The 16,511-nt window shown below is 43.4% G+C and overlaps 1 protein-coding gene across 1 annotated transcript in view; it reads left to right on the forward strand.

Moving 5' to 3' along the window:
• The window catches only part of SLCO3A1 (solute carrier organic anion transporter family member 3A1), a 135,436-nt gene that overhangs the window by 15,832 nt on the left and 103,093 nt on the right, over nucleotides 1-16,511 (forward strand). Inside the window, exon 2 of the mRNA XM_071568446.1 lies at nucleotides 7,138-7,603. Coding sequence (XP_071424547.1) covers nucleotides 7,138-7,603 — 466 coding nt within the window. The remainder of the gene's footprint in view (nucleotides 1-7,137; nucleotides 7,604-16,511) is intronic.

Below are 16,511 nucleotides of genomic sequence, written 5' to 3' on the forward strand. Positions count from 1 at the left end.
TTTCTGGTTTAAGCTATTTTGATACGAACTGTGGCTTTGCACTGATGTATCAGCTTCTGATCAAACAGGATATCTTCTGTGGCTGCTGAGTACTCTTCACTCTGCAGTGTGCAACTGCATGTAGCATTGCTGTGTTTGTGGCATAGCTGTGAAATCCTGTAAAGGGTTGCCCAGGTACACTTGCTTTGTGCCCTGCGTTGGCTGAGGGCCAGCGGCACAGGATGCTGTGGCCACTGAAACGTGGGGAGGAGATACACAGTGGTTTGGAAGAGATGGCAGAAAAGTTTTCTGTGTGATGCTGGAGAGAAGAGGTTGCCAAAAGTGTGTGTTTTGCCTCAACTGGGAGTGTGATGTGCTATTTCTCCTGCTGCATGGTGCAAAACACTTTCTTCTCGGGCTCCTGAGGGTCCTGACCTTGACCGTGTTCTTCATTTGGACTGTGTCAGTAACCTCAGAGCTGGTTGCGAGAATATAAAATGAATTTTTCACACCAGTGAGGCATAGATCCGAGCTGCAAACTCCTCATGGCACCAGTACAGTAACGTGCAGATTTTTGAATGCTGGCCTAGAAACAGCACAGGCACATGCAGCAACAGCCAAGCTAATAACACCCTGCTTTCAGCAGTGGTTCAGCTGCAGCGTCTATTATCCCTGTCATGTGAATGCAAATTTCTATGCAGAGATGATTTCCAGGCCTTGAGCGGAGCCAGCTTGGGTGTGCTCATATCGCCATCCTTTTTTTGCTTTCCTTTATGTTCATGTGCCCAAAGCCAGCACAGGTGTTGGCATCTGTGGTGGGAACGTATTTTAAGTTTCCACTGACTTTACTGGACCAGGAATGCTGTTCAAAGAAATGATCAGCAGTCTGAGATGGAACATTCTGATGCCCTCACTACTTCAGTGGAGTGAGGAGCAGTAAGGAGGGCTGTGCCCTGCAGCTGGGCAAAGGATATAAAACTTGTTACCCTCCTCCTAACCATCCAATGGGGAAAGAGTGGGCAGAATGCCAAGGAAACTGCATTTTTAAAAATTTGGCTCAGCCACAAGTGATCATCTCAATGCTGGAATTGTGGAGCAGAAAAACATCAGAGCAGAGGATCAGCATCATTCCCTTGAGCTTGAAGCCTGATCCTGGTGGCTGTGCTGTCAGCTGGGAGGGTGGGTGGGAAGGAGGTCTGAGCCCATGGGTACCAGCTCTACAGGGAGGAGAGTTTGCCTCCAGGTACAGCATGCTATTTGCCCTATCCCACTGTGGCTGCTGGAAGAGAGGAGGTGACATCTGAAGATGTGGGTGGAGGCGTGTGGGAGCAGTGGTGTTGTTTCTGGCATGGTCACTTTGGCTCTTCGAGGAATCTTGTGTTTCCTGGCTCTGTATTGGAGACAGTGGGAGATGGTTTGCGTTTGTTTTCCTTTGGGAACATAGTTGCCAGGCAATTATTTTACACCCTGTAGCACTGCAGACATGTCTGTTCAAGTCCAATCTATTACCACATAACTGAGAAAATGTATTTTACATTAAAAAGAAGCCTTTTAAAAAGGTCCTTCAGGCATAAAATCATTGTATTTTCTATATATAACTCTGTATTTTTAATACAATGAACTTATCTGTAGACTCTGTGGGTGAATATGACTTGATCATTGGAGATATGAACAATATGATATTCATTTTCAATGCGCTGTGTCTCTGGCTCCATAATGGTGCTCCCAGCCTTCAGTTCATTTCTTAGTGATAAAGTGGGGCAATAGTGTGAACCAGGTCTGTGGATTGTATTTTTGCTGAGCATTAATATAAAATAAACAGCCTATAGAGAAAACAAATTTACCTTAGTTTAGAAATGCCAAGATCTGTAGATTTGGGACAGACAGGAATGATGAATATGAGCATGTATTATTGAAATAAGTCCAGAATGGCATGGTATAACATGTATTTAGTTACAGGACTTGCAATACAAGTTGCTTTGGCCGGAAAATTTTGAGGCTATGATTGATTTCTTATTGTTTTTCTTTTTGATGTAGGTCATTTATCACTGTGTGCATTTTGTGAGATATTTTCCTTTCTCAATCATTGAAGAGTGCTTTAGGGTGGTGGTAGGAGGCCCCTTTAGCCCAGGCCATTTTCAGGTTAGTCTCTGAAGTCATCTGATACAAATGCATGTGTGCAACCTGCTATGGCTCTGTAAAAAGAGGTGATAGTGCAATCATGGTATAAGTTTTAACTACTTCTTGTTACTGTATGCTACAGTGTGTTCACAGAACAGCAGAAGACTGGGTTACCTGATCCTCCTAGATTCCCAGCCTGCTTTCTGGATGAGCAAGGTGTGCAGGTACCCAAACTGGTTTAGTTTTGAGTGGTCCATTTGACTGCTCTGGTGTAGACCTAATCTGGAGGAGCGTGAACTTGTGCAGTAACAACAGTCACGCAGTCCTGCTGATGTCTCTGATGCCATAGCTAAATGTTAGTGGAGCTGCTCTTAAAAACTGGGTAGGAGATATCTGGAGTGGGTGAAATGGGAATTGTGGAAAAAGGTAGGGAGGCTGGCATGACTGAAGGCTGTGTATGGTGCTGCAGGTGCAGTATTTGCTGGTCCAAGCCTCACTGACTTGCAGGACAGACATGAGGACATAAGGGTAGCAGGCCAGGTACGGCTCTCTTCAGCACAGGTGCATTCCCGTAGGGAGTTGTAGCTTCAATCCTGTTCACAATTTCATGGGTTCTGGCATTTGCCACAGTTAAAGTGCTGGCCCTCGTGCCTGCTCTGGACTTGTCTGGTCCTGGGGGTGGTTTCACACCACTGACTTCATGGGGTCAGACCACATGTGTCTGTCATATCTTGTCTAAATGAGTTCTGCTGGATGTTGTAATGGCTTCCTGGTGACTGTTTTGATCTTAGGTTAGAAGCTTTTTTTAGCTAAACGTCCTCTTGTCCTCTTGATCAATTCTTTCCATCTCTGGCAAAACAGCTGTGTAAGTTGACAGGAGCCAGGAAATAGCAGCTTCACAGATAATAACGTGGGCTCCCGGTGTTTCCCCGCTGTGTTGTAGCAGGAGGTTGTCCATCTGAAGCCGCTGTGCTGCAGCACCACTCCATTCCCTACATCCCTGCTATTAAACCAGCATCCACGTGGGGTGTGTTCTTGAATGATCAACCTGGTCTCAGCCCACAGGGGCTCTCTTGTAATCCTTACAGCCCTTTCACATGACATCAGTATTCTACAGGGACCTGTCCTGTCTTTTGCAACATTTTATGTAACTCTTGCTAAGCAGAGTTGGTGTCAAGGACTGGTGATGGCTGATCTGCTGGAGAGAAAGGAAATATGGGCAGTAGAGTGCTCTTTTATTTCACTGTTACAAGGGCACTAGGAGCATCCCACATGGAAACTGGAAGTATTTGTCAGGTTCCACCTTATGTGCAGGAAAGTCACGTAAGGACTGGGGCATTGAGGGTGGGAGAATGATTCTAGCCATGGGCAAGGAGTTATTTTGAATAAATGCATGTAAAATCTCTACTGTCCTAATGCTGATTTTGTAGCTGATCTTTTTAAGGTCACAGCCAATGTCATAGTAAGAATTTGGGCTGTGCTGTCTGGGCTGCAGCTACTGTGGGTGTGATGCAGTTGTGTTCCTGTTGTTCTCTGGCTAAAAATCTGCATGTTGACAGTTTATTTCCCAGCCCTATTTTTATTTTTTATTTCCCCCTGGCAATGACTTGTCAGTGTTTCGGAGGCTACTCTGCTGATGCTGGTCTCAGCACTTTGTACTTAGATGCTATTTTCCTTTGGATGCTCAAGGCTGGTATGATGGATTTGTTCTTTCACCATAACCCCCTGTTCCTCATAGCCCACTTAGAAAAGGAAGAGATGGTAGGCACCGGGTAACAGGGCTACAGTCAGAAGGAGCAAACTGGGAAATGCAGTGTGGTCTAGCCAGGGGAATAAGGGGAACTGCCAACTTTTATCAGGAGGGTTGGAGTTTGGTTTGTATTGTCATCTTCTTCCTCCCTTTATTTCAGGCTCTTCACCAAAGTAAAGGAAGAAAGTGTTAGGGGATGGTGGCACTCTTTTTCCCTATTTGAATGATTTAGCTTTTGTAAAAAGGGAAAGAACTTTTGAAGTCCCACTGAAATAAGAGCAGAAAGAGAATTGGGAGTCTGACTTTAGTTCCCAGGTTTGTCACCAATTTACTCTCTCTATCACTGTGAATTGCACATAGAAATGGTACAGTATTTTTATCTGAAATCCAGCTGTCCAGAATTTGACCCTTCTGAGGCCTGGCACCCAAGTGTTTCTAATCACTGTCCCACTTTTTAGCCACCTGCATATACGTATGGTAAAAGCCTAAAATTTGGCAGCCAGGTTGAAATGTGGGAGACTTCCAAAGCTAGTTAATACCAGTTGGACTTGGGAAATCCTTCTGTTAGCTTTCGATTTCCAGCCTAAATTATTCCATCAGAAATTAATTTTGTTGCCTGTACTTGTCTCATTAATAGTTGGCTCTCTACCTCAGTTTACACAGCTGTAATGAGTAATCATGAGTTTCCTATCTAGGTACAGCTCAGATGAGCACCACAGACATGATTTTGCATGGTCAGAGTTAAATATTCATCTTGGAGAAATTCCCCATGTTTCTGAAATTGGTGTTCATGGGACACCAGCTATAGCTGAGTTCCTCTAGGGATGTGCTGGAGGGAGTAGCATAAAGGAGGATTCCTACTGCTGGGGCTTTGCATCACTTAAATTTTGGTGTTTGCTCTGTGGTGTTCAGGTCTGAAGTCCCACCAATCTGACCGCACCACCAGTAGATCATACCTTGCAGTAAAACCAGTCCTGTATTGGTGATGGTAAATCCTTACCCACAGGGAAGGGGCTGGAACTAGATGATCTTTAATGTCCCTTCCAATCCAAACCATTCTATGGTTCCCTGTAGCACAAGTGCCTGGTGAGGCTACCTGAGTCGGTTGTTGTGTATATTCCTCCTCCTTGGTGTGCCTTGCTTTGAAAATACCAATATAGTGTTTTCTAGCAGTGTCTGTTCCTGCCTGCTGAGTTCTGCCGTGGAGTTCTGGGAGCAACAATGTCCCTGTTAGGTGTGAGCTTGAGCACCGTGTGGCCAAGGTTGCTGCAGTGGGGACAGGCTGTGCTGTGCTCTTGCACAGAGGACATCATTTTTCTCATGAATCACAGAGCTGTTTCATCCTAACAGGGACTTGCACCTGGTGTTTCAGGTGAAGTGATCTCTTCTGCCTCTGACATGCACATCCTCACCTGGCTTTGGTGTGGGAAGAATTATTGCTCTTGCACTGCTTTCAGTCATAGAGTTTGATTTTTTAGGTTTTTCCTCCTTTACATCCTCAGTTCTTGGCTCTTCAGTCGGGAAGGATTACAGTAGTGCTATAAAATGATAACTGCCTGTATGAAAGCTGAATTTTTAGAAAACATTAAAACAGTCCAGTTTTGGAGATCTGACTTGGACACTTACCACAGTCAGGTTTGGGAGTTCTTGCTTATAAGGCAAAGCAGCAGAAGTGGGTTGTTTCCATTTTCCATTTTGTTGCTGATGGGGCTGTCTTTGTCCAGCCATGCCCTGGTGTACCCTAGCAGAGGCTAACTGCCCCCAGCAAAGAGCTGCTGTCAGAATACTTTAAAGTCGGTCAGACTAGCTCCTGCTTCGTGAGGTTTATCAGCAAAGATTTTCAGTGCCTCCAGTGGGAGACTATTTTTATTCTATCCAGGGGCTACCTTCTGCTCTGAGGTCTTTATCACATTTTTTTTGGAATAGAGAAACCTGCCTCTTTTAGGACAGCCTTAAGTATCTTCATCTTTTGCAGTCTGAAAAACCAGATGGCGTTTTATTCAAAGTAAAAGTTTTTGGCATTTCTGTGACATGTTCAAGATTTCTTTTGTTGCCTTTTTACTGTGTAAGAGCACAGTGCCACAGACATGAGAATGCCCCATTTTCTCCCCTGAGCAGGGCTGACAGCAAATGAGTTACCTAATGGTTCATCCTTCGTGCTCTGATCAGTGCTATGACTCTTGCAGAAAATCCACATTGTGTTTCATTGCACCATGTAATCAAGATTGGAAGAGCTCTCAAGAGATGACCTGGTTCATTTTCCTACCCTATGGCAAGATCAGTCATACCTGTGTCTTTCCTGACAGGTGCTGGTCTGTGTTCTTTTAAAGACCTCTGCAGCTTCTCCAGCCAGCATATTTCAGTGCCTCAGAATCCTTACCTGTAAAAGTCTCCCCACCTTGTACTTAACCTGGATCATCTCTGCTACAGTTTAAATTTGTCACTTCTTGTCCTGTCCATTTGAATTCAAATAACAGATCATCCCTCTTCACAGAAATGTTAAATATTTGAAGACTATTCATGTGCTTCTCTCTTCTTAGTGTTAAATAACCACTATTTGTTAAATCATCCCTTCTTCATGGTGGATTTAAATCTTCTGTGTAAACCTTAATTGGCCTGTCCTCTCAAAAATACTCTGTGATTGTTCCAGTCATTAACTAATCTACAAACTGTTTAAACCCTTTGATCAGCATTTTATTTATGTACTTTGGTAGAAGCTTTCTGTGCCAGCCAAACTGCCTATTTGTACATCACTGTCTCCAGCTGACTTGATGGCCTTGTGCTGGTTTGTGAGCAAAGTATCTGCAGGGTTTTCTGCTGCTCCCTAACTGCAATTCCTTGCAAAGAAAAGGTTGCGTGCCTGGCATGATGGTGAGACTTGGTGTGGTTTGTGCCTTGGTTCTACAGGGTAGTGCCCTGTGAAGGTTTTGCCTTCAAATGGAAAGGAAGCCCAAAGAAAGACTAACCAATCACAGAGTCAGGAGTGTCTGCAGGCATCTGAAATATACATTGATGGACACAGGAATTTGGAAGTGGACATGTGCTCAGACAGGTGGTAGGCTGTGGAATGTCACTTGGTATTAGGACCTTCTGATGTGGCTGTATATGAAAAAGTCAGGTCATGCTTGGAGGTCAGCTGCTATACAGTGATTTGGATGCCCTTGATGTGTATGTTTTCAGCTCCAAGGAAAAGTCAAGGAAATTTACACTTTAGCAGTACATATGGGGAGGGTGGAAGGCAGGTCATATTCCCTTTCAGTAATTTTCTCTGGATTTCTCTGTTGTAGGTGAGTGTTCTAACCACCTTGGAGCGGCGATTCAACCTTCAGAGTGCTGACGTGGGCGTCATTGCCAGCAGCTTTGAGATTGGCAACCTGGCCCTCATCCTCTTCGTGAGCTACTTCGGAGCACGAGGACACCGTCCACGCTTAATAGGATGTGGAGGGATAGTCATGGCCTTGGGTGCCCTCCTTTCTGCGTTGCCTGAATTTCTGACCCACCAGTACGAGTATGAATCGGGAGAAATACGCTGGGGGGCTGAAGGAAGGGATGTGTGTGCTGTCAATGGGTCCACCAGCGATGAGGGACCAGACCCAGACCTTATCTGCAGGAATAGAACTGCTACCAACATGATGTACTTGCTGCTCATTGGAGCACAGGTCCTCCTGGGCATTGGTGCTACCCCTGTCCAGCCCCTGGGAGTTTCCTACATCGATGATCATGTGAGGCGGAAAGACTCCTCCCTGTACATAGGTAAGGCTCTCTGAACTCACTGAAGGCTTTCCTTGTGGGCTGGAACCTCGCTGTTATTTCCTGTTTGATGCCAGTGAAATGGATGCCTCAAGGCCTCTTCTCCATGTTTTGCTGTGCTTGGGAAGGTAACTTGGCATAGGGACCCACATCGAGCATCAGGGAAACACATACTGTCTTAATGGTAAAAGTTGACAGCCATGGTGATTATTTCTGGATGGTTAGGAAGATTCTCACTCCTGCTGTTGTGATTGCCCAGTTGCTTTAAATTCAGATATTGGTGACTTGTTGAGTTTTAGCTGAAGAATTTTCAAGTGGTATGTGTGACAATGATTGAGTTGGGGTTTTTCCCCCCAAGGTACCCTTGTTCTCTTCCTTTTCCAAAGCATGTGTCTGAGTGACCACTGCAGTATAGGAAGACTGAGAGGACACGCATGTCTTCTTACTGCCACTGTCACATTTTAGAAAGGAAGTGCCTGTTACGGAGTAGGTGCTGTGACCCAGGATGCTGTGGCAGAACCTTTGATAATGTGATCCCTGTAATGGAATGAGATGCAGAAGCCAGTGAGGTCTATTTTGAGATACAATAAGCATGAAGTAGAACTCATGTTTCTGGTGATCCTGTTGCAAAATTCTTTCAGATGGTTAAGCTATGAAGTTGGGCTTTGGTTACCCAGTGAAACATCTTTGTTACTGGGGTAAAGTGGTTATGGATTTCAGCAGCAGTTTTCCCTCTCAGCAGGTTTAAAGAGGATGTTGTGAGTGAAGTTGTTCTTTAAAGAAACATGCCAGCTTGGCTCATTCTTCTTTCTGCAGGACTTGTCAGTAGATAAATTGCTCCAATACAATAAACCCGCGAAGTGTGTTCTTGTTAGTATAGTTAGTATAGTTTCTAGTAACTAAAACTGTGTACTTGTCCCATCATCCCCAACTTGACATGACTTTCAACTGAATGGATGATCCCATTACTGTTGGGGTTTTTTCCGAGACATTTTTATTAAACTCCCAAGCATAACTGCAGCTGAGTGTGGCCATTGACAGCAAACCTGAACAGTCCTACTGACTTTGATTGCTGTTCAGTGTGTTGGAATAGGACAGCAGCCTGCTGGAAAGTCAATACATAGCATGCTGTGGCATTCCTGGATGTATTGCTACTTCACTTCAAGAGATTCATCTCCATATTCAATGTGTGTCCATGTTTTTCTATAACTGGCCATAAAATCATAGTATTTCATCATTTACCTTTGTCCTTGGATCATTATTTGCCTTCACGTGGTTCTGTAAGTGCTTGTGAAGGATCCATTGGATAAAGAATGGTATGTAAAATACAAGATACTGTACAACCCAAAGGTGAAAAATGAGACTAAATTCTCTGGAGCAACTCTGCCAACACCATAAATGATGAGCTGGAATTAAGAGTGATTCTAAGATTATCTATTATAAATAACTATATAGAGAAGCAGCAACTTCTTTCAGTCTGTTCCATGGGCATTTTTAAGCAATACTTCATGTCTGAGAACAGGCTGCAGGAGAGTACATGAGAGGAGGATTAGAAAGACTGATTCTTTTTGTTCCTGAGATACATTCATCTTGTATGCTAAAATAACATCTTTAAAGTTGGCAGTTCAGCTGAAGCTGGGAAAATACTGCCAGAAAATTATTTCTGCTTACTATATGCTGCTTTATTTTCTGCACAGATATGTTTCAGATCATGTTCCTTTCTACATGTAGAGTTTAGAAAATTTTTAAAAAAAAGAAAATGAGGTTTTGGGGGTTGTTTGCTTTCTGGATTTAGCTATGAAAATTATAATCTGTATTTCTATATGTGAATTATGGATTACACAAGACTGCATGTGTATGCACAATAAGCCAGCAAAGAGGTTTAATATCTGCCCTGTCCCAGCCTATCTGTCACAAATAGGGTTTCAGATAGTGGATGATTAATTCTTATATCAACCAGAAATCAATTTGGCTAGTGAAAATAAAAGCTAACAGGAAAAAATCTATTCCATGAATGAATATAAATGGAAAAGAAACTAATGGAAATGTCATCTTATGTTTGTGGATACTTGCGTGGAGGTCAAGTTCCTCTGTGTAAGTGTTGCTTGAGAATTGTTTGATCAGATTTGTCTTTAACTGATTATTTTTGTTGATGTCATCAATGCAGTTTTCAGTGGCCTTAGCAGAAAGCTGGCTGAGCAGCTTACCCACTTCATTCTGCTCTGTTTTGCAGAGGAAATAACTGCAGAGTGGATACTGTCACTGTGCTATATTTATATCTGTTTGCTTTCTCATAATAGCACACTCCCTCAGTGGGGGCTACACAGTGTGTGACCACATGAAATGTTTTTGGGTAAGTTCCCTCAGTTGAAATTAGGAGCAAATCTGGCATAGATTGTTCTCTCAGGATAAAAACTAATTATTAACAGTGATAATAGTCTGGCTGAACTTTCTATAATGGCTGGCTGTGGTTGAGAAATGATCGGATGGTCCAGTTCGTGCTGTCTTTAATTCATTGCTTACATTGAGTAAGTGTGTGCTGCATTGGGCTGTTCTGTGGCTGGGGGAAGAAGCAGTCTCTCACCTGACAGCTAAGGACTAATCATTGTTCACCTCTGCAATAAAAACCCTTGTCTCCCAAGACAATGAATTAGATAGAAATAACTATGCACTGAGAAGGTTTTTTCCTCTCTCTCTGAGTTATACAAGAGTCAAGTGGAGTAACAATATGATATTGAATATGTCAATTTACAGTGAAATGACAATAGGAAGACACCTCTGGTTATTAAAAAAATCCAAACCTCAAGAACACTCCCCTCAAAACCAATTTTTTTTTGTAGTGCGTGCAGAAGAATGCAGATATGATACCATATGGAATTTAAAATTGTGCTTTGACTTTAATCGTTAGTGCAAGTACTAGTATCTGTGGAATATAATATTTTCTGACTATGAAGTCCATGAAATATGTCTTGTGGTTTCTCTGCAATGACAAGTACACAGGGGGTTGTGGCAGTCAGTATACCTCTGTTGTGTATCCTTTGAGGCAGAGGTTGCTCAGGCTTGTGTTCTGTCAAGGAGGTGGGGATTCATAAAGTTTCATAATTGGAGAGATGGGTGAGATATTACAGGAGGATTCCTCTGTGACATGGGCTGCTGACTTGTAGTTTAATGTCTCTTGAGTGAATAGCAGATTTTTTTGGTGCCTGCAATGTGTTGCTAGCAAACCCAAACAGATTCTGTTTGCTGTAGTAACCCTAGGAAAAAGGGCTGTGTAGTGGGGCTCATTGAATCAGAGATGAGTGCATGAAAGAACTCACCAAAGGGTGTTCTAAAGAGAACATATTTGTGCTGTCACTGAGCTAGAAAGATGGTGGGACCATGCCTGCTCTGGCTAGTCATGTAATCGTAGGACAGTCTGGGTTGAAAGGGACCTCAAAGATTCTCTGGCTCCAACCCTCATGCTATGGGCAGGGACACCTTCCACTAGAGCAGGCTGCTGGTCAAGTGAAACCTAATGATGGGGAATACATTCTCCTTCCATTTTAGCATCTGATGACCTGCTTAACACAAAGGCTGTAATGTTGTAAATAGCCAAGAGATTTAAAAATGAAAGACTTTTATTAGCTGTTTGAAGTTGGGGAAAATGTTCTGGTTCGGTACTGGTTTGCTTGTGTCTCTCTGAGTCTGATTCTGTATTTAAGATGTGAGCTCCCACCCAGAGGTTTCCGAACAAGCAGATTATTCTACCTGTGCATTTATTGGCATTTGGCATAAGTAACTCCTTTGAGTGGAGGAATTTATCACTCCTGTGCAGGGCTTGTTACTGCTCCATCTTCACTAATGTCAAAGAATTCTCTCAATTTGTGGCATTGTTTATTTTAAAGGAGTAAAAGTATGTCGAAGACTACTTACTACACAGTTCTTTTCTCTACCCACTAATGACTCACTTGACATTTCCCTCTTTAGTTTGTTTTCTGCTCAGTCTAGCTGAGTTCTGTTGAAATCAATGAAGACTTTATCATTAGGAGGGGTATCAGAGGCATCGTGGAACTGATACAAAGAGGGGAAACCCCCATGATCTGACAGTGGTTGTATGGATTTGCTGCCTCTCAGATGAGTAAGACCTTGCAAGTCTTTTCTGGTCACTGGAGTACTGGTGCTGTTCTCGGCAGTGGTTTGTGTGTTCCATTACAGCCAGCGCAGTGATGCTAATAATGTTATTGGCAGTCCTGGTGCACGCCTTCTGGCCTTCCTGCTGCCTTTAACATTTGCTGATAAAAGTTGTTGCATCTTGTCTAGGCCATAGTTACCTATAGAGCAGAATTAATAGCCTCTGGGAGCCAGTATTTGATCTGAGTCAATTAAGGGCTGTATTACACAGAGGAAGTTGCTATTATTCTGCCTCCTGTTGATGGAGGAAATTGATATTGATGTTGGAAGGAGCACTGCCAGGTTGTGGGGCTTATTCAGAAGAATGTTGTGTTGATCTTTACTGCATCGGAGATCCTCTTTAAGTTTGCTGAACTTATCTCAGAGTTACCATAGTGGACAAATACCTCACACGTTCAGGCCCTACCACTTGGGACTCCTCACTGACTTGCAAAACTGCTGTAATGTGAAGAAACTGCTGTAATGTGAACTGCTGTAATGTGAGGAAATCCCAGAAGGGACAAGTCTTGAGTCAAGAAGTAAGTGATGATGAGTGATGAATGCTCCTGTGTTATTGGTGTGCAAGGGTTTGCCTCAGCGCAGTGTCCTCAGGGGATAGAGCTGTTCTTGGCCTGTTTCATGGCAAGACAAAGAAATGGAAAATGGGTAACTCAGCTCTGCTGGATGTGTCTGTTTAGCTGCTTTCCTCTGTCTTATCTCCCAGGCTTCTGCCTGGCATTTTCCATGTGTAGTTTGGTTTATTATATGGTTGTTCTAGCTGTTGTTACCCTTGGTGTAAGAGGAGGACTCAACTGAATGGTGTGTTCTTACACATCTGCCCAGATGGGACTAACCCTGTAAAGGGGTCAGGGCCCTGCATTGCAGCCGCTGGCTTTGGCCTTTGCAGCAGTGTGTGGGTTTTTAGCATCAAATGTGTAGACGCACTTTCTGTTTTGTGACGACAGAGAAAGCTGGGTCTTGCTTCTGGTGCTTCTTGCTTGCTCTAAGCACCAACTCAAGATTTGCTGCAGAGGAAGACAAACATGCCCTAGTTGGAATCTTGCTGTCTCCAGGGAAAAATTTGTCCATTTGAAAAATCACTTATGGTAGCTTACGTCAATCAAAATGACAGCAGCCATTGTGTTTTGGAGAAGCAGAAACCTTTTCCTGACTGACAAGAATTAAATCTGAGAGTTAGTATCTGTGGTGGTGAGTTAATAGCACGTTATCAGCATAAAATGCTGAATTCATCTGAGTCTGAGTCAATGTTTTGCACGTGGTAACACAAAGAAATAGTACTTGGATCTCTCTTGGGAGGCTTGTGTTGGTAAGCTAAGGAGTTGCTGTGAATTTTGAAACCGTTCATCTGATATTGATGAACTCTAATACATATAATGAATACTAAAAAAAAAAGGGAAATGGAGTTTTTGATTTTATAAATGAAAGCAAAAATGTGTTCAAGGGTTGACACTTTTGTCTGTTAACTGCTGAAAATTCTCCTATACAGAGAATAAATGTATTTTGCTCAGTCTTAGCCTTTCCAAATGTCTGAAATTTCTTGACATGTACGTTTGAATTTACATTTCTAAACCACAGAAAGTGGAATAATTGTGTGTTTATAGCATACAGGTCATATCACCAGCCTCTTGGGGCCCTCCTTTAATGTGTATTGATTGGAAGGTCTTTAGGACCTGCTTGAGAGGTCTGTAGAGCTCTGTCCATCCTGACTGCTTATCCTTCACTCCTCGCAGCATTTCCCACATGGGTGTACTCCTTCCTTGTGTGTTCATTTGTGGTCTGCAAACAACAAGAATACTTTATTCATATTAGTCCTTCTTGCTGGAACACGTTTCTCTGAGCTCACCCACTTAAGGCTCTGCCAGCCTTGTGCATTCTTTGCCACTTTTCTGTTTAAATTCTGCTGCAGCTAAGTCTTTTGTAGTGGATCGTAGATGACTCCTGTCTGTTGTATTTCCTCTGTGTGCCCACTCAGTACCCACAAGCTGCCTGGTGAGTTTGTCCACCCCCATGTGAGCACATGCCTTGTGAAGCGTGAGTGCTTCTTCCAGAGAATTGCTTTTCTCCCAGCTGGTGTAGGCAGTTTTATAGGTATGTAATATTTTTAGCCTGAAGACTTGACGGAATTCTGTAATGGTTTTGTTCAGTAAATGCGTCCTCCTACGGGTAATTTGGAGAGCCTTTCTGTCACAGTCTCCCAGAGGTTGAGAAAGGCACGATATTAGCAATGAGCTCCAAGGAGTGCTGTTGCCAGCATGAGTGCTGTGATGCCTGTTCATTACTGAAAGGTGTCTTTGCATCAGATTCACTGGATTGTCTTCCCTGTGGACTGGCTGTGATCAGATTAAATTACATGGCTTCATGCGGATATACTGGTATTAACCCACTGATCCATTGATAACCTGCAGCCTTTTATAATTATGCCCCTTTGGGGAGAGATCATTTGCTGTGTGTCAGCGGGGTTGGCTCAGTTACACATGTCCCCTTTTACAGTGCTAGTGGTAATATCCTGGAAAATTAAATGGAAACACAAGTGTGTAGGGTGTATTAGAGCAGTAACAATAATCAATTAATGGGAATAACCTTTCCCACTGCAGGCAGGAAGGCTGTTGTGAAAGGCAGTAGCTGAATGGATGTATTTATTCAATTAAATATATATGCACAAAGTCATAACTGCTGTGGGCTCCATTATTTTACAGTAATTGTTCCAGTTACCTTAACCTTCTGCTAATAGCTTTCTTTTGTTATGAGCTGAGTAAATAAAGCTTGGATCCAACACAAATGACTTTGTGTGAAAGCATATTGAGGGTGGGAGCTGTTTCCATGTTACCCTATGCTCTCTGTGTACTCTGTAGCTGATTTTTGGCTTTATTGGGATTTGCTGACTCTGATATCTTGTAAAAATCACTCCATTTGTGGAGCATGTTGGTTTCTTTCTGTAGTGTACTCAAAATAGCCATCAGCTGGGAGAGCCTAGGGAGGTACATCCTCGTGAGGCAGCCTCTTTTAATGTAGTGCCCTTGTCATTTAAATGGCAGATATGCAGAGGACAGTCCAAAGGTTCATACAACTAATTAAATAGATTGGAAGGTGCTGAGTTGCCCATGTCAAGAGCTGAAGGCTGTATTGTACCTTCTTGATGGCACAAGCAGGAATGAGCTGGTGTGTGCCAGTCTTGGCACTTCCCCTGGGAACTTGACTGAGGCTGTTCAATTCATTGCAGATAAGGAGCCTTTGATCCCAGTTTGCAGGCTGGCACTGAGGACACTTGGGGCTGTGTTTAGCATGTGTCTTCCCATGAGGAGACAAGGCACAGGATCTTCCTCTTCACCAGCATGATTCAGGGCACTGTCTACATTTTATTTGATTATTTGCAGGCCACGGTGCTTGTATGAGTGTCTTGAAGGCAGAACTTGCGCACAACTTCCTATTCCCTGCTTTTACAACTGCCTCTCCTGTTGTGGGGTACCTCGAGGTGCTTGACCAAGTTTTTTGCCCTTTGGAAAGGTTACTGCAGGTCTGAGCTGGGTGCTGGGCAAGCTGACACTTTACACCCTTTGGGTGCAAATAAGTGCTATTTGAATAACCGTCTAAAAGTGTTTGTTTTTACAAGTCCCACACAGTGCCACAGCACAAACATGCGGGTCTGTTGACACACAGGGCCTGGCAGTGCTCAGCTGCCAGAGCTGTTAATGTGTGCTTTTATCTGACTCCTCTGCTGTGCATTGCTGACTCTGTGCAGGTCACTCCCCAGTGTAGCGGCTGAAGAGCAGAGATCCTTCAGGACTGTGGGGAAAAGCCCACAGGGAGAGCTTTGTACAGAGGCTGTGAGGGACATCAAGGAGTGATGGCAGATCAGCCCTGAGTGAGACTTTGCTCAAGGTTAATCATGTAGCTGGCATGAGATCTCTAAGAGGTGCCTGCCAGCATGACAAGTACAGTATATGAACCTGAGTAATAAAAAATTAGTGATGTTAACACCAGAGGAACAGCTGTGACATGAGTCAAAGGATCCATGGTATAGTTTGTGTTGGAAGGGACCTTTAAAGGTCATCTAGTCCAACCCCCTGCCATGAGCAAGAACATCTTCAAGTAGACCATGTTGCTGAGAGCCCTGTCCTTGAACATTTCCAGGAATGGGGCATCAACCACCTGTCTGGGCAACCTGTGCAAGTGTTTCATGGCCCGCTTCATAAAACATTTCTTTCATATATCTAGTCTGAACCAACTCTTTATTAGTTTTAAAGGATTATCCCTTGTCCTGTTGCAACATACTCTATGAGGGTGTGAGATGGCCCAGTAGTGTGAGTTTTGGAGCAGAGCTGCTGTGGGGGCACATCAGTGCAGTCTCACTAACTACAAGTATCTGATTACCTCTGATGGACCAGCCTGGAGGTAAAACTGTGGCTACAAGTGATGGGTACCTTTTAAAACAAAGATTAAATTCTTTTATATGCTTTGTAGTCTCCTTATAACCCACAAGGAGAGCCTGTGGAGTGGAAGCGCTCCCCTGGTGCTGTGGTGAATTTCGAAATTTTATGAATTTATTTGCATAAATATATAAATCTGGGGTTATTCAGCTGGGAACTTTCCCTTTGTGGCTTAGGACAAATGCTTCTGGTGTTGCTTTCTTGAAATTTGGTTGTTTGGTTCAAAGTTGGTATCTGGTCTTCCTTCAGTTTTCTTTTTGCCCATGTACAGCCATTTCATTAGCTCTGCTGCTAATGAGCTATTTGGCTTTTCC

Source organism: Pithys albifrons, chromosome 13 (assembly GCF_047495875.1).
Source record: "Pithys albifrons albifrons isolate INPA30051 chromosome 13, PitAlb_v1, whole genome shotgun sequence".
In the NCBI taxonomy this organism is placed as follows: domain Eukaryota; kingdom Metazoa; phylum Chordata; class Aves; order Passeriformes; family Thamnophilidae; genus Pithys; species Pithys albifrons.